The 18,327-nt window shown below is 46.2% G+C and overlaps 1 protein-coding gene across 1 annotated transcript in view; it reads right to left on the reverse strand.

Moving 5' to 3' along the window:
• Nucleotides 1-9,919, reverse strand: part of mthfs (5,10-methenyltetrahydrofolate synthetase (5-formyltetrahydrofolate cyclo-ligase)) — a 36,812-nt gene extending 26,893 nt beyond the window's left edge. Inside the window, exons 1-2 of the mRNA XM_078427117.1 lie at nucleotides 9,757-9,919; nucleotides 6,693-6,954 (exon numbers count right to left, since the gene is read on the reverse strand). Of these exons, the coding sequence (XP_078283243.1) occupies nucleotides 6,693-6,954; nucleotides 9,757-9,885 (391 nt within the window). The 5' untranslated portion in view covers nucleotides 9,886-9,919. The remainder of the gene's footprint in view (nucleotides 1-6,692; nucleotides 6,955-9,756) is intronic.
• Nucleotides 9,920-18,327: the final 8,408 nt, after the last annotated feature.

Consider the following 18,327-nt stretch of genomic DNA (forward strand, 5'->3'; position numbering starts at 1 on the left):
AGAGCACTAAGTTACAGGCTGCCTCAGAGTTGTGAACCCCCGACTTAAGGACACCCAAACATACAAACAAGTTGCCAGCATATCATTCAATTCAAAAGTCTGATTATGTGTCTGCTGGTGGAACCTTGTTGGAGCTGGCAGAATTTTCCAACATTTTTGTTTTATTTTCATTTCCAGCATTACAGGTTTTTTTTAATAGTTATCGTTTAAAATAAAGCAGATTAATTGGTGAAGTAACAAAAAAATATATAATAAAAGGAAAAGACTGGCAAGATGGAGGGTTTAGAATGTGGCATAAGATACAGGGGTTGGGAGAAATCTCAGCACAGATACCGTTTGTAAATTCAATGAGGCTTGACAAAAAAGGCAAAAACTTGGTCAAGATTTGATTGAATAAGCAAATATGTAAATAAAGGGAAGGTGACAAAATAAGCAGATGGGCTATGAGAATAAATGGGTAATTAGGATTAGGATTATGAATATATGGGTAATTAGGATTAGGAATATTTCCTTGTGTGAATATTGAATATCAACAGAACTGGGTAAATGTGTAGGAACGAACTGCAGGTGTTGGTTTATACCACAGATAGACACAAAGTGCTGGAGTAACTCAACAGGTCAGACAGCATCTGACCCACAGATGCTGACCGACCCACTGAGTTATTCCAGTATTTTTGTGGCTATCTTGGGTAAACTGAATAGGTTGTTGTCATGACATAACTCTAAGTATTCTTAGAAAATAAATTAAATGCTTCTACAGTAGTTCTAAGACACAATTTGAAAATAACGTTTGACATAAGTAATTTGCATGGCAGTGCTTTAATTTAAAACAAAGAACTCGAAAATACACCCAGTATTATGCAGGTCATTAGGGTAATGCAAATGTGGTAACCAAATGTGTGTGAGGCATCGCATCACCCTTACAGAAGGAAGGCAAAAAATAAAGACATTCTCAAGGGGATTCCTGTAATTCTAACCTTATTTATAATCCTGCATGAATAATTTGGATTATAGAAGCAAGAGATCAATACTAAAATTTTCTGACAAAGCCAGATCGGTGGCACTACAAATTATCAGGTGGATTGGAAAAGACTATAGAAAGAATCCTAATAAGACAATTAGGCAGATTGACACTCTGGATAAATATGTGATAACAATTTAGCACACAAGACCAGATAAATGAAACATTTAAAGAGGTCAAAATTGTTGAAAGCAGATGTTGATATGCAAGTCATTTAGTGACATAAGAAAATTGAGAAGGTTGGGATTAATTTGGAAACAAAGGGGACACAGATTTTAGCTCTGTCTCATCTAGAGACACGTTTGAGCATCTTATCACAGGAAAGTACAAGAACTGATTGTTATCAAGGTTAGGTTAGATTGAGGTCATAAGTAGTAACGTTGCCAGTTAGGGTTTAGAAGACTGATCTGGCCATCATCGTATTAACATGTTAACATGATGGCGGCTCACAGCTCTCCCTTTCGGTGCTTTTTATGTGTGTTATCTGTGTTATGTCTGTTAGTCAATTTTAGTCACGCAAATCAGGCAAATCCTACTTACAACCGCAAGGATCTTCTGATCATAGGATTCCAGTGCAATCGGGACCTTACGAGCGAATTGCTACACCCACGAAATATACCGGAGGAGATAGCCAGGACACAGGGCTCTCCGTGGATAGTTGTCGGCGTGAACAGGCGTCGCAGGCGGAGGAGAAACAGGAAGCAAAAGCGAGGACGCCGGTCCGGTATACTTGCCAAGCTAAAGAGACAGCCACACAAACCACCGCTACCTAGCATGTTTCTCACCAACGCCAGATCCATCATCAACAAAATGGACGAATTAAAACTACAGATATCAGCAAACAAACTCGTGGAGGACTGTTGCATTCTCTTAGTAACAGAGACATGGCTTCATCCACTTATCCCAGACGGAGCCATTGAGCTAGCCGGGCGTACAGCGTTTCGCTGGGACAGAAACATCGACTCCGGTAAGAGCAAGGGGGGGGGGGGGGTTATGCATTTACGTGCACAACAACTGGTGCACTAACATCCAAATCATGGATAGCCATTGTTCTCCTGATCTGGAGTTCCTAACAGTTAAATGCAGGCCTTTTTACCTTCCTCGTGAATTTACAGTGGTTATAGTAACAGCAGTCTACATCCCACCGAATGCTAACGCTAGCACAGCTTTAGGCTACCTGCTCGGTGCAATAAACTCACAACAGAGCACATATCCAGAAGCAGCCCACATCATAGCCGGGGACTTCAATCATGCAGACCTAAAGTCAGTTCTCCCGAAACTTGAACAACACATAAGATGTGCTACCAGGGGGAAAAACACATTAGACAAGGTTTATTCAAATATTAAGAAGGGTTTCAGGTCAGCACCACTACCACACCTGGGGCAGTCAGATCACCTGTCCATATTCTAAACTCCAGCATACACCCCACTCAGTAGGAAAGCTCCAGTCACCATAAAGACTGTTAAGACATGGCCTGAAGGAGCTTCCTCACAGCTGCAGGATTGCTTCGAAAGGACCAACTGGGATATTTTTGAGGATCAGGACTTGGAGGAGTATACATCAACTGTACTCTGCTACATCCAAAACTGTGTTGACAATGTCACCGTCGACAAACGTATCCGATTGTATCCCAATCAGAAGCCCTGGATGACAAAGGATGTCAGGTCTCTCCTCAAGAACCGTAACACCGCCTTCAGGTCTAGTGATAGAGCTCTATACAGTGCTGCTAGAACCAACCTGAAGAGAGGCATCAAGGATGCCAAAGCGTCTTACAAGAGGAAGATTGAGGACCACTTTATCAACAATGACCCACGGCGGGTATGGCAAGGCATCCAGCACATCACCAACTACAAGACCAGCAACTGCACGACTGCCGACGGCGACGCCTCGCTGGCAGAGGAACTTAACTGTTTCTTTGCTCGTTTCGAGGTGAAAGCTGCAGTGGCAGACATAACACCCTCTCCAGCACCTGACAGCAACACCTTCACTGTGCAGGAGTATGATGTTAAGCGCGTGCTCAGAGCAGTGAATCCCAGGAAAGCTGCAGGCCCCGATGGTGTGACGGGCAGAGTGCTGAGGGAATGTGCAGACCAATTATCTGAGGTCTTCACAAAAATCTTCAACCTGTCCCTTTCAAAATCCACCATCCCTCCCTGCCTGAAGTCCGCCACAATCATCCCACTGCCGAAAAAGTCTGTCATCAGCGGCCTTAACGACTACCGTCCGGTAGCACTCACACCGGTCATCACAAAGTGCTTCGAGAGACTGGTCCTGCAGCACATCAACGCCAGCCTCCCACCCACCTTCGACCCATACCAGTTTGCCTACAGAGCAAATAGATCTACAGGGGATGCCATCGACACTGCTCTTCATACTGCACTGACCCACCTTGAACACCAGGGGAGCTATGTGAGGATGCTCTTCCTCGACTTCAGCTCTGCCTTTAACACGGTCATCCCGAGCAGACTGGTCACCAAACTTTCTGACCTTGGATTTTCCCAAACCATCTGCCAATGGTTCAAGGACTTCCTGACCAACCGCCCCCAGACCGTCAAAATAGGCCCTCACCTCTCCTCCACCATTACACTGAGCACCGGCTCACCACAGGGCTGTGTGTTGAGCCCCATCCTTTCCTCCCTCTACACTCACGACTGCGCCCCCACCCATCCCACCAACACCATCATCAAGTTCGCGGATGACACGACTGTGGTTGGACTCATCTCAGGAGGAGATGAGACAGCCTACAGGGATGAAATCCAAAGGCTGGCAGCATGGTGTTCAGTGAACAATCTTGTCCTGAACTCCTCCAAAACAAAGGAACTTATAATAGACCAGGAAAACCAGTGCAGAATACGACCCACTCTACATCAATGGGGTCTGTGTGGAAAGGGTACCCGCTTTCAGGTTCCTGGGTACGCACATCGCAGAGGATCTTACCTGGTCTACCAACACCATCACCACAGTGAAGAAGGCACAGCAGAGACTCCACTTCCTGAGGATCCTCAGGAAGACCAACCTGCAGGAGAAGCTCATGATGTCCTTCTATCGCTGCTCCATCGAGAGTGTGCTGGCATACTGTATAACCACATGGTATGCCAGCTGCTCAGATAAGGACAGGAAGGCCCTTCAGAGGGTCATCACGACGGCCCAGAAGATCATCGGCTGCTCACTGCCCTCCCTGGAGCACCTGTTCAGCCTACGCTGCCTCAGTAGAGCAGGCAAAATAATAAAAGATCCATCCCACCCCGGCCACCGTCTGTTTGTTCATCTGCCCTCTGGTCGACGTTTCAGGTCGATCAAATCCCGAACAAACAGACTTAAGAACAGTTTTTACCCCAGGGCCATACGAGAACTGAACACTACCTTCTGCACTAGGCTACACTGTTAAAACTTTTGTACTTAATATAATTGTATTTATTTGTTTTTGCATTTATTGCATATATGTTTTTACGCACCGTCAGGATTGGCTATTTTTTAATTTCGTTGTACTCGTTGCAATGACAATAAATGAATATTATTATTATATTATGTGGGTGCAGCAAATAATTACGAACACAAATGGAACATTGGCCTTCATGGCAAAGCAGGTGAACTATAAAAATAAAGAAGTCTTGTGCAACTGTTCTGGGCACTGGTAAGATCACATCTAGAGTACTGTTTATATAATTGGCATCCTTATTTAAGGAAGGATATAATGGCATAACGACAGTTCAAAAAGGGTTTAGAATGAAGTAAACACTGAGGGAGATTAGAATATGCTTTTCAAAGTCCATTTGGCTTCGTCAGCAGATTTCAATCTTGGCTGTTTGCTTCTATAATACAAATTGTTTACGCTTAATTATAAATGAGAGGAGAGCCTCGCAGTTCCCCAAGAGATTGTTTATATTTTTTGCCTGCCTTGCGCAGAGGAGAGATTTTGTAAGCCGTAAGTATCAGGTGGCAAAGTGGGGTTAGGCTAAGTTAAATGTCGGAGGGAATGGGGAACTAGTGAGAGACTGAGTTTATACTGAGATATTAAAGGAAATGTGAAGGGAGCAAGAGTGCGAGATTAGACCTGGATAAATATAAATGGAAAATGGGGAATACAAAGCTATTTAGGCTAGTTCCACTTCCAGTCCACAGCTGGAACTATGAGTGTTTCAATGTGGAGAAGACTGTTTCCCATGAAAAGGAGCAGTGCATGGGAATGGCATCATGTTATACCTGCCCGCTGCTGAAATCATATTAGATGTTCAATGTGATTCAGGCCAGGAAGTGCCTGGCTAATTTTTAGTGACATGAAATGACCCAGGAACGTTCAATCTCAATTGTACAGGTTTATTTTATCCTCAAGAGCAAGGTTGGGCTATATTTTATGGTAAATCAGACAGCAATCCAATACCAAGTGCAGTATATAATACACAGATGGTATTTGGGTGGTGCTATGCAGAAATTAATCATTAAACTGACACCAAGCTTAAATATTTCCTATTTCAGCTGGTATTCTGCAAGCTGGTGAACAGCTTCCCTTGGACGCAAGAAGTTGTAAATGTCACCATTTTTGGATTTCAAAAACAAAGTTTGCCATTATCTCACTTCAGGCTGGAAAAGAAGTACACATTTAGCCCTTCTGGCCCTTTAATCTCTCAGATAAATAATCCAATTAAGTTTGCGTCTACTCTATGCACGGCCTTATTGCAGCTTTAAATGCTAACATTCACTATCGCGGTCAGTAACCTGTTTTGCTCTGTCATTGTTTGAAGTGCATTTTTAGCTTCAGCAAACATTCACGGCAGAGAGTTAGTCAATTTTGCATCAAGTTCAAACTGGTCAATGAGGTAAACATTAAAACAGAGTCAGAGTGTTGGCCTTTAAGGGGAATAGTTACAAACTGTACTTACATGGTCAATGGGCATTGTAAATATGATCAGAATTAGTAGATTTAAATGCAATAAGACTTTGTTATTGGAACAATGAGGTAAAATTGATGATGCAAACAAATACAGATTTTAGTTAGTTAGTTTCTGGAAGCATCCAAAGATCATATTGACCAACGTCTATTTTGGTGGATATTTAACCTAGTTAAAGTGACAATAATATTTAATGAAAAGCCTTGAAGCACACTGCACAATACCAGCAAGACCATCTTCAAAAAAAGACAAAAAGCTATAAACCATAAATTACCATTTGAAAACATACTTTCTTTGCTGGTTTTTATAAAGCCACGTTTTCATCACAGTTGCTAAGGCAATTGAACCAATTATGGGAGAAATTCACATATTTTAAGACTAAAGATTTTAACAGCAGAGGTTGAGTTGGAGGAATGGATGTTTCTTGATTGGGAACAGAGGAATTACAGGAAGGGTTATTTGAACATGGATGAAATTTTAAAATCATGGTGTTGCTGCTTTAGTAGTCAACACACAGTTCACCAAGCACACGGATTTATGAAGGGTGGAAGATGGGAGGCCAGCAAAGGCAGCATCGGAATTACAAAATTTAAAGAGAACAAAACCATGGGTAAAGATTTCAGCTGAACTTGGACTGAGGCAAGGCAAAGATATGTGGTGATACAGAGTTTGAGGTCTTTGTGACGTGGAGAACCACGTGTTAGAGCTCCATGCCTTAAGTAAAATCCTCAAGAGTAAGATGTTTAGTCCAAAAGGAATAAATCCCAAGTTAATTACCAACCTGTGGTTAGAGCCTCTTCCAGCAACACATCTTCTGCAGGCTGGTGAATGTTCCAGGATGTCAGGGGCAGGTCACGGATTTCTTCAGCTGAGCTGAGCTTTACCATATCCATGTGGTTGCTTTTAGTCTTGTACCGTGGAATGAAACACTGTTTTCCACATTGGAACACATCTTTTATTATATCTTCTGTCTGAATCTCATCGGACAAGCTCAGAAAGACAGCAACTCTTTGGCAGTTCTGATACTTGGGATGAGCTAGTAACTGAAAGAAAAAAACAGAGCTGGTCAGTTGGAATTATGTAGAATGGTGCATGAAAGGTTTAAATTTAAATTAATCAACTAATTTGATCATTGCAGAAGACACCATGTGGTCATGGTTGGAGACGTTCTGAATGAAAGGGTGGTGGATGGAAATTCAATAATAATATTCAAAAGGGAATGGAATAACTACATAGAAAACTTCAGAACCATGGAGGATGCTTTGGGTCGAGACCCTTCTTCAGTTTAAACCAGCATCTGCAGTTCCTTCCTGCACCATGGAGGAGCATGTGGCCAGTGGAAACGATTCTGGATAAAAAGCTGCAATTGATTGGACAAAGGGAAGAGATGAAAAGACAGAAGATGTTAAGACAAAAGGATTGAAGAGTTGTGAATTGTGATACTAAAGAAGGAATGTAGGTGTAAGCTGAGGGAGGGAATAGATGCCAGGTGGGTGTGGGGAGGGGGATTGGAGGAGGTCCAGGACAGAAAATTGCTTGGGAATTGGAAGAGAAATTAAAAAGGTTAACAAACAGGATATCCAGTAGACCTTGGCAGATAGAGCACAAGTATTCGACAAAGCAGTCGCCAAGTCTACACTTGGTCTCAGCCAAGCCAATGTCCAGGAGGCCATATCCGGAACACCAGATGCAGTAAGAGTGAGGTGAGAGGAGGTGCACGTGAACTTCTGTCTCACCTGGAAGGACTGCTGGGGTCCCAAGATGGAGATGAGGGAGAAGGTGTCATCTGAAAGGACTGCTGTGGTCCCTGGATGAAGGTTAAGGAGCATGTATAAGTACAGGTATCACTTTGAAAGGACTGCTGGGATGCCTGGATTGGAGGCGAGGGAGCAAGTATAGGAGCTGGTGCCTTTCTTTTTGTTCATTTTTGGTAAACAGACCATGATGATAACAATAAGAAAATTACTCTAACATTTCCATTTATAACTTTAACTGCAATGCCATCTCTAGCTTAAGCCAAATCTTGAACACCAGCTCCGGGCTTATCTTTCTGATTTATTCATATTACTGCAAATTCATATTTTGTATCTTCAAAGAATTGCTACAAGGAGAGAAATTAGTTACAGCCTCCACTTGGATAGTGATTAGGGGAAACTGATCATTCTTACTCATGACAGCTCAGGTAATTGCACAGAATACAGGAAATATAGTGAACTTCATTGAGCCAAGCAGAAGACGTTGAGCACAGAAACTGGCCCTTTGGCCCTTTGCCGACCTATACAATCTATACCTGGTCCAAATAGTTTAGTTTATTGTCACGTTTACAGAAGTACAGTGAAAAACTGTTTGTTGAGTGCTAACCAGTCAGCGGAAAGACTATACGTGATTATAATCGAGTCATCCAGTGTACAGATACATGACAAAGGGAATAACGTTTAATGCAAGATAAAGTCCAGTAAAGTCCGATTAAAGATAGTCCGAGGGTCTCCAATGAGGCAGATCGTAGCTCAGGAATGCTCTCTAGTTGGTGATAGGGTGGTTCAGTTGCCTGATAATAGCGGGGAAGAAACTGTCCCTGAATCTGGAGGTGTGCGTTTTCACAGTTCTATACCTCTTGCCTGATGAGAGAGGGGAGACGAGGAAGTGATCAGGGCGAGACGTCCTTGGTTATACTGGTGGCCTTGCTCAGGCAGCCTGAGGGGTAAAGGGAGTCAATGGAAGGGAGGTTGGTTTGTGAGATGGTCTGACTGGGCTGCGTCCACAATTTTCTGCAATTTCTTGTCAAGGCATGAATCTTACGCGTTGACATTAAGGAGGCTCATCCTGAGCTATAGAGTGACATTGAAGTTGTGGGATGACAGATGGAATTTAATTCTGAAAAGAAATGGAGATGCATTTCAGAACAACTAATAAGTCAGAGTGTAGGAAGGAACTGCAAATGCTGGTTTACACCAAACGACAGAAAACGTCGGCTTGGATCTGTCCTTTTCACACCTTACCCTTCCATATCTCTCGTCTCCCTCGACTCTGTCTGAAGAAGGATCTCGACCCGGTACCTCACCCATTCCTTATCTCCAGAGATGCTGCCTGACCCGCTGAGCTACTCCCAGCATTTTAGAAACATAGAAAATAGGTGCAGGAGTAGGCCATTCGGCCCTTCGAGCCTGCACCGCCATTCAATATGATCATGGCTGATCATCCAGCTCAGTAACCTGTACCTGCCTTCTCTCCATACCCCCTGATCCCTTTAGCCACAAGGGCCACATCTAACTCCCTCTTAAATATAGCCAATGAACTGGCCTCAACTACCTTCTGTGGCAGAGAATTCCACAGATTCACCACTCTCTGTGTGAAGAAATGTTTTCTCATCTCGGTCCTAAAAGACTTCCCCCTTATCCTTAAGCTGTGACCCCTGGTTCTGGACTTCCCCAACATCGGGAACAATTTTGTGTCCACCTTTCTGTTTTTGCTCAGGCCCTGCCATTCACCTGCATAATCTGATCCTCCGATCCCCCCCCCCCCCCCATCCCCCTCTGCACTTCTCTCTCTCTACAATCACCTTCTTTCTCCATCCCACAGTAAACAAAGCGCCCACCTGCCGTCTAAGGTGTCCAGCCACTGTGTGTGGTAATTACTCCAGCATTTTGTGTCTGTAATGTTGAAGTGCTGAGGAACAGAGGGAGGGGAGCTCGGTGCACAAAGCTCAGGGAGCCCTGACGCTGGTGGAGAAGGCGCGATGGCGGACAGGACAGGACAGGACAGTGTGGCCCTCACCGACCCGTTAAACCATCAACACCCGCCCGCAGCGAGGCAGGGGAAGGGGGGTAAACGGGTCCGTCCCTCACCCTCCGGCTCACGGCCGCCGTCTGCCTCCTCTTCTCGGCCTCGCTCAGCGCCGCCACCCTCCGCTTCAGGTCCAAGCGCAAGGCCTTCTTAGCGGCCCACAAGGCGGCCATGTTAACCTGGCTGTCCATCAGCGCCGACACAGGCCCCGCCACCACCCCCCCTCCCCCTCCCCCACAGCGGGCTGGAGGCGCGGCCCCACCAACCCGTGAACGCGCCTCGCACTCCCGTGGGCCAGCCGCCAACGCCACGGTCGTATTCCTTCTCTTCCTCCCTCTCTCTCTCTCTCTCTCTCCCTCTCCCTCCCTTCCTCTCTCCTCCCTCTATCTCCCTCCTCTCCTTCTCCCTTCCTCCCTCTCTCTCTCCCCTTCCCCTCCCTCCCTTCTCCTCCCCCCACCACCCCTTCCCCACTCCCTCCACCCCTCACTCTTGCCCCCCCCTCGTCCCCTCCCTCTCTCCCCCCCCCCTCGTCCCCTCCCCCCTCGTCCCCTCCCCCCTCGTCCCCTCCCTCTCCTCATCCCCTCCATCATCCCCCCTCTCTCCCTCATCCCCCCTCTCTCCCTCATCCCCCCCTCGTCCTCTCCCTCGTCCCCTCCCTCTCTCCCTCGTCCCCCCCCTCTCTCCCTCGTCCCCCCCTCTCTCCCTCGTCCCCCCCTCTCTCCCTCATCCCCCCTCGTCCCCTCCCTCTCTCCCTCATCCCCCTCATCCCCCCTCTCCCTCATCCCCCCTCTCCCTCATCCCCCCCTCGTCCCCTCCCTCTCCTCATCCCCCCCTCTCCCATATCCCCCCTCATCCCCTCCCTCTCCTCATCCCCTCCCTCTCCTCATCCCCTCCCACTCTCCCTCATCCCCTCCTCTCTCCCATCTCCCCCCTCCCTCATCCCCCTTGACCCCTCCCCCCTTCCAATCCCACTCCCTTTTACAGGTATGGTAGAATAAGGGGGGATATGTGCAGAGGCTAGGGAACCTGGAATTGTGTAGGAAGGAACTGTAGGTGCTGGTTTAAACCAAAGATAAGACAAAAAAGCTGGAGTAACTCAGCGGGACCGGTAGCATCTCTGGAGAGAAGGAATGGGCGACGTTTTGGGTTGAGACCCTTCTTCAGACGAGAGATATTGTCTTCATTGCGAGTGAGAAGCCAAAGGAAGCCTTAATATGCTTTTTTTATTATTATATAGATGATAGAGTAAATGGAGAGGAAGAATTGACATTGGCAAGAGTAACCAAGCAGAAATGAAATTAATCAAGATAAGGGGTATGAGAAGTTTTGTTTTGAGCAGTAAGTGGTTGTGACGGGAATCATGATGCAGAAAGAATGATTGGTAACTTTAGCAAAGGAAGGCGTAAAGGAATTTTTTGCAGGACATGGGCAAGAGCCAGAGTGCAATGAACTGATTAATGAACGGCCTAGATAGAGTGAACATGAAGAGGATGTTTCCAGTGGGACAGTCTGGGACCAGAGGGCACCGCCTAAGATGTTGTAGGAAGGAACTGCAGATGCTGGTTTAAACCGAAGATAGACACAAAATGCTGGAGTAACTCAGCAGGACAGGCAGCATCTCTGGAGAGAAGGAATGGGTGACGTTTCAGGTCAAGAGCCTTCTTCAGACTGATGTCAGGGGAGTGGGCGGAACAAAGATAGAATGTAGTCGGAGACAGTAAGACTGGTGGGAGAACTGGGCAGGGGATGGAAAGAGAGGGGAAGCAAGGGCTGTTAAAGTTCGATTCTAATAGACAGACAACAATACCATAAAGTGGTAAAACATTAGAGTCTTTATTATGCCAGCGGGAGTGGGAGAGCTGCAACTAGTATGCTCGCATACTAGCAGCCACTCGAAGACCCCACTCACCTACAGAGTGTTTCAGCAACCTTTTTATGCACCAAATACAATGGGTTTTTAGAAGTGATAACAGAACCAGACACCCCACACAGGTGGTCTTGCAAGAGGATAGGAGTTCAATGAATCATCACCCACCATCACTGGCCATTGTCCGAGGTTAACAATTGAGTATGTTAACATAAACACATCTTCCTGGTGTTCAACTTCAGAGTGACTGTAACGAGGCTCAGTCTATTAACATAAACACATCTTTCTGGGGCTCAACCTTGTGGTAATTGTTAAGAGGCTCAAGTCTACTCGGTGCTCTTCTGCAGCTCTTCTGTATCCGTATCCTGTCCTTTGTAAGATTACAACACCCCTTCTACAATCTCAAGCCAGCATCTACACAGAGGTAGACTTGCCGGCATCTGAGGTATGCATTTTAATTTAGTGACAGTTCATCTTCATGTAGCATTTGGTCACACACACCTTAACCCTTAAATCCCCTTTTCTCCTTTACATTCCCTCCTTTTATCATAACATGATAACTTATATTCTCCGTGAGGCACAGAATAATCGGATATATTTAACCATGTACAATGATGCAACTATCAGCAGCACAATCAAGCCATAGTGTATGACAGTTCCCCAGAGGTTTCCGAAAATGCTGAATGGCCATACGGCCCAGGGGCCAGTCTCGTCATGGTAATGGTTAATTTCTTCCCCAACCTGCTTGATCTTAGTTACTTCTTGCGATATGTGAGCAACTAGGTTGGTGATGTTGGAGGATTCGTCGGGAATGTAAGTGCAACATTCTCTTCCCACTAAAGCACAGGTCCCACCTTTTTCAGCCAGAATAAAATCTAACGCCATACGGTTCTGCAGTGCCACGGTACGGAGGGCTACCACCTCGGCTGTCAGAGAGGTGAGGGCTTCCCGAGTGTCTGCGAACCCCTCAGCCGTGGCATTTGCCAATCTTTCCATGACCGAGGCCATGTTAATCAGTTCGCGTGAAAGACGGGCTGTACCGTACAAGGGGAAAACTATCATCCAGAATCGTTCAGATTCCGAGATACCCCGTTTGGACCTCGGGGGAGTATATATGTCAGCCAGATGTTGCATGGTTCTCATGTGCGGGACTATATACGCCAGATAGCAGCACCCCCTCCAATGAGTGGGGCTCTTCAACCTTTCCCATCTCTGATCATCCCTAGGTGGCATCCCAGGTAACCAAGGGTATGCCCACGATCCACATACGTAATAAGTACCATTCAATGGCCGAAATGGCCCTGTGTGCCAGGTCGTGGTGCAAGTGCTGTTTCCCAGAAACACTCTGCTACCCTCTGTGCGACAATGGCAAGTGGCATTGACAGTTTGGTTGGGGTGAATGGCCAATTTGAGCCGTGGTATTTTCCATACTCTAGTCTCATTCGCCATCCAGCCTGGTCCAAATGGGGGTATATACCATCCGGCAAAGATAGTTATTCCCCTCTATTGGTCCAGGGACGTATACTCTTGTATTATTGGGACCTTTATGGTATTGGCTTGTCCTTAAGCAGCCGCTGCCTCGGATGTCATTATGAAAGCAGTATGCAGCCAGGACCTCAGTTATATTAAAGGGTATGGGTAAGAGCGGTATCCCTCCTCCACTGGTATGGGGGACTTGAGTACATACCCAGCATGCACTTATATTGCCGTGGAGGGCAAAATCATAACTCATGGACAGAAAAACATCATTTCCTCTGGTCCAGCCCGTCCAGGCCAGCCCCAGGACGCCAAGAAGGATTACCGGTCCCATTTTTATCTTTAAATTGTCCAATGCGTTTGCAATCAGTCAGGTGTATCCAGCGTGGATGATCCTCAAACTTGACCGCAGTGGGGGTGGTCAGAAGTACTTGGTGTGGCCCCTTCCACCATGGTCCGAATTTTTTCCGGTCCCAGTTTCTTATGTGGACTCGTTTTCACTCCGTCAGCAATGGTTTCTGTGCTTCCCATACCTGTGAATGCAACACTGACAAGGCATTGGTTAGATGCTGTGTCGTCAAGTCAAGTCAATTTTATTTGTATAGCACATTTAAAAACAACCCACGTTGACCAAAGTGCTGCACATCGTATGTAATCAGTTCATCACTGAGAGCATGTAGATCAAAATTAACCTCCACGCTTTTGTCTGCCCCCCATGTGGTGCGTAGGGGACGGCCGTATACTACTTCAGCAGGGGTCAATTTGGTAGCCTCGTGTGGGGTGACCCTCATTTCAAAGAGGACCTTGATCCAGCTTTGCCCAGTTTCTTCTGCAAGTTTGGCTAGCTTTGTTTTAAGGGTCCCGTTTGCTCTTTCAACCACTCCCACAGCCTGTGGATGGTGGAAACAGTGGAATTGCTGCCTAATGTTAAAATGTCGGCACAATTCTTTGTTAATTTTAGCAATATAATGGGGCCCATTGTCCGAACTAATAACGGTGGGCAATCCAAAGCGAGGTACAATTTCTTTCAACAAAAGCGTTACCGTGGTTTCAGCCGTGGCATTAGTAGTTGGCAAGGCTTCAATCCACCGACTGAACAAATCTATAACTACTAAACAATATTTATAACACTGTGCCCGTGGTAACTCAATAAAATCAACCTGTATACACTCAAAGGGTCGGCATGGCATTGGTGTAACCCCTTTTGGGCATTTTACTGCCTTGCCGGGGTTATTTCTTTTGCAAATTGCACATTCTGAGGCTTGTTTAAAGGCCTCGGTGAATTTTGGGGTGCCACCAAGTTTCCTTTGCCATACTTACCATTCCCTCCTTACCTGCGTGAGTAAGGGAGTGTATATAGGTTAAGAGAACAGGCAAAAACACATCAGGTACACAAGCTTGTCCAAGGGGGGTGAGCCAGAGCCCCGTCAGGGAGTCAATGGCACAGCCCTCTCGTTTCCATAGATCGCGCTGCGCGGCAGAGGCGTCCCCCTGCATTAACTTAACTTCCCCCATGTCTGGCAAGGCCGTTCTGTTTACAAGGAGTCTCGGTTCAGTTGGCACAACAGAATTAGAGGTGCAGGCTGCAGTACGGCAGTGATGTAGGGGGTCTACACCACACCCGGGTTCGTTCTTCATCCCCGTCCCCTATAAACAAGGTCGCCATGCCAGACAAGGAGTCCCCGGGGTCTCATAATCAATTGTTTGTTGGCCGGCCCGCTCGGTCCCTTTTCCCTAGCTAATTGTTTCTTTTGTTCAACTAGCCAATCACATTCCACCTGTAACATTTCCCATCCCTTTAGCACACCCCCATCTGCACGTACCTTTATCCCTCTGCGACTTGCATTAGCTATCCAACTTTTATGGCGCGATTCATCCCACCTCTTTTGTGCCACTTCCTTCCATTCCTTAATTCTCTTTTTCCATTTCTTCGCCGCTTCTCTTTCCCATATCAATTGCTCTGCCTCTTTAATTGTTTCTACATTCCACGTTCCCCCAATGGGCCAGGCTTCGTTTCCCAGCCTCTTTGTCAATGATGCCGACAAATGTCGATAATCTCTCCGTTTACGCGGATCTATATAACACATATGTTGCACTGGTGCACCACCATCACTTTTATCCAGGGCTTGCCCCATCGTTAGCCCTCCGAATATATATATATATATATACACAGTAGTGACAGACTCTGGCCTTCGTGGAGCCTTTCCCAAAGCCAGTTAGGTAGTCTGTCGTATCCAATTTAATAACTCTTGTTCTTAACGTACCAGACCCGTAGTCTGCTGTACTCAATGGTGACCCAGACCCATAGTCTGCTGGTCAATACTTCTTAACATACCAGACCCGTAGTCTGCTGTTCAATTCTTCTTACATACCAGACCCGTAGTCTGCTGTACTATTCTTCTTAACATGCCAGACCCGTAGTCTGCTGTACTATTCTTCTTAACATGCCAGACCCGTAGTCTGCTGTACTATTCTTCTTAACATGCCAGACCCGTAGTCTGCTGTACTATTCTTCTTAACATGCCAGACCCGTAGTCTGCTGTACTATTCTTCTTAACATGCCAGACCCGTAGTCTGCTGTACTCAATTTACATGAAATCAACAATCCAATTAATATAGTAATCTCTCTTACTGTAAGTTGTCTTCTATATAAATCTCGGAGGGAACCAGATCGACCTCAGACGAGGGACCACGGTGTTCCCGGGAACTCTACTCGGAAGTTCAGACTCAATGGATCCGATAGTGCACTTTACTCCCTTCAAGGTCCCGGTCAAACCACAGCCACTTACTCAGTCTTTGGTGATGGTTCCGTCGAGATCCTGCCGACTACGCCAATGTTAAAGTTCGATTCTAATAGACAGACAACAATACCATAAAGTGGTAAAACATTAGAGTCTTTATTACGCCAGCGGGAGTGGGAGAGCTGCAACTAGTATGCTCGTATAGCAGCCACTCGAAGACCCCACTCACCTACAGAGTGTTTCAGCAACCTTTTTATGCACCAAATACAATGGGTTTTTAGAAGTGATAACAGAACCAGACACCCCACACAGGTGGTCTTGCAAGGGGATAGGAGTTCAATGAATCATCACCCACCATCACTGGCCATTGTCCGAGGTTAACAATTGAGTATATTAACATAAACACATCTTCCTGGTGCTCAACTTCAGAGTGATTGTAACGAGGCTCAGTCTATTAACATAAACACATCTTTCTGGGGCTCAACCTTGTGGTAATTGTTAAGAGGCTCAAGTCTACTCGGTGCTCTTCTGTATCCGTATCCTGTCCTTTGTAAGATTACAACACCCCTTCTGCAATCTCAAGCCAGCATCTACACAGAGGTAGACTTGCCGGCATCTGAGGTATGCATTTTAATTTAGTGACAGTTCATCTTCATGTAGCATTTGGTCACATACACCTTAACCCTTAAATCCCCTTTTCTCCTTTACAGGGCTATTTGAAGTTAGAGAAGTCAATGTTCATACCGCTGGGGTGTAAGCTATCAAGCGAAATATGAGGTGCTGTTCCAATTTGCACTGGGCCTCTCTTGACAAGAGGAGGCCCAGGCCAGAAAGGTCAGATTGGGAATGGGAGGGGGAGTTAAAGGTGCTGAACAACCAGGAGATCTGGTAGGTTAAGGCGGACTGAGCAGAGGTGTTCAGCTAAACGATTGGCGAGCCTGCGCTTTGTCACGCCGATGTACAGAAGTTGACACCTGGAACAGCGGATTCCTCTCCTCTCTCCTCCCCCACTCCCCCCACCAATTGACAATCTTGTGTTCTGGTGTCAAGACAACAACTTTTCTCTCAATGTCAGCAAGACAAAGGAGACAGTGATCGACTTCAGTAAGCGAAGCAGTACACATATCATATCATATATATACAGCCGGAAACAGGCCTTTTTCGGCCCACCAAGTCCGTGCCGCCCAGTGATCCCCGTACATTAACACTATCCTACACCCACTAGGGACAATTTTTACATTTACCCAGCCAATTAACCTACATATCTGTACGTCTTTGGAGTGTGGGAGGAAACCGAAGATCTCGGAGAAAACCCACGCAGGTCACGGGGAGAACGTACAAACTCCTTACAGTGCAGCACCCGTAGTCAGGATCGAACCTGAGTCTCCGGCGCTGCATTCGCTGTAAAGCAGCAACTCTACCGCTGCGCTACCGTGCCGCCCTTATACCCCAGTTTGTATTGATGGTGCTGAAGTAGAGATGGTTGAAAACTTCCTAGGAGTAAATATCACTTCTCCTGGACCACCCAAACTGAAGTTAAGACTAACAAAGCACACCAACACCCCTACTTCCTAAGAAAGCTTAGGCCAGTTCATTGGCTATATTTAAGAGGGAGTTAGATGTGGCCCTTTTTGCTAAAGGGATCAGGGGGTATGGAGAGAAGGCAGGTACAGGCTACTGAGCTGGATGATCAGCCATGATCATATTGAATGGCGGTGCAGGCTCGAAGGGCCGAATGGCCTACTCCTGCACCTATTTTCTATGTTTCTATGACATTCGGTATGTCCTCACCAACCTCGACAGATGTGCCATGGAAAGCATTTTATCGGGATGCATCATAGCTTGGTTTGGGAACGGCTCCATCCAAGAGCCCAAGAAATTGCAGCAAATTGTGGACGCAGCCCAGACCATCACACAAACTAACCTCCATTCCATTGACTCTTATCTGTACCTCACGCTGCCTCAGCAAGGCCGAGTTGCACCCTGGCCATTCCCTCTTCTCCCCTCCCCCATCCAGCAAAAGGTATAGAAGTGTGAAAAGGCCCACCTCCAGATTCAGGGAGTTTCTTCCCAGCTGTTCTCAGGCAACTGAACCATCCTACCGCAACCAGAGAGCAGTCCTGAACTACTACCAACCTCATTGGGGACCCTCGGACTATATTTGATCAGACTCTACTGGCTTTACCTTGCACTAAACATTATTCCCTTATCATGTATCTGCACACTGAGAATGGCTCGATTGTAATGTATTGTCTTTCCGCTGACTGGTTAACACACAAAAGCTTTTCACTGTACCTTGGTACACGTGACAATAAATTAAACTGAACTGCTTTAGCCTCCTGGACCAGCCTACCATGCAGGAGCATGTCAAAAGCCCTGATAAAAGTCCACCGATACCACATTGACTGCCCTGCCTTTATCATTTTCTTAATTACTTCCTCAAATATTCAAACAGATCTGTGATAGCGAAATTCTCCAGCAATAAACAATGCCTCCTCGCCCAAATTATAGTCCCTGCCTTTCCAAACATCATGAAACCTGTCGCATAA

This window comes from Rhinoraja longicauda, chromosome 33, assembly GCF_053455715.1.
Source record: "Rhinoraja longicauda isolate Sanriku21f chromosome 33, sRhiLon1.1, whole genome shotgun sequence".
Classification (NCBI taxonomy): Eukaryota; Metazoa; Chordata; class Chondrichthyes; order Rajiformes; family Arhynchobatidae; genus Rhinoraja; species Rhinoraja longicauda.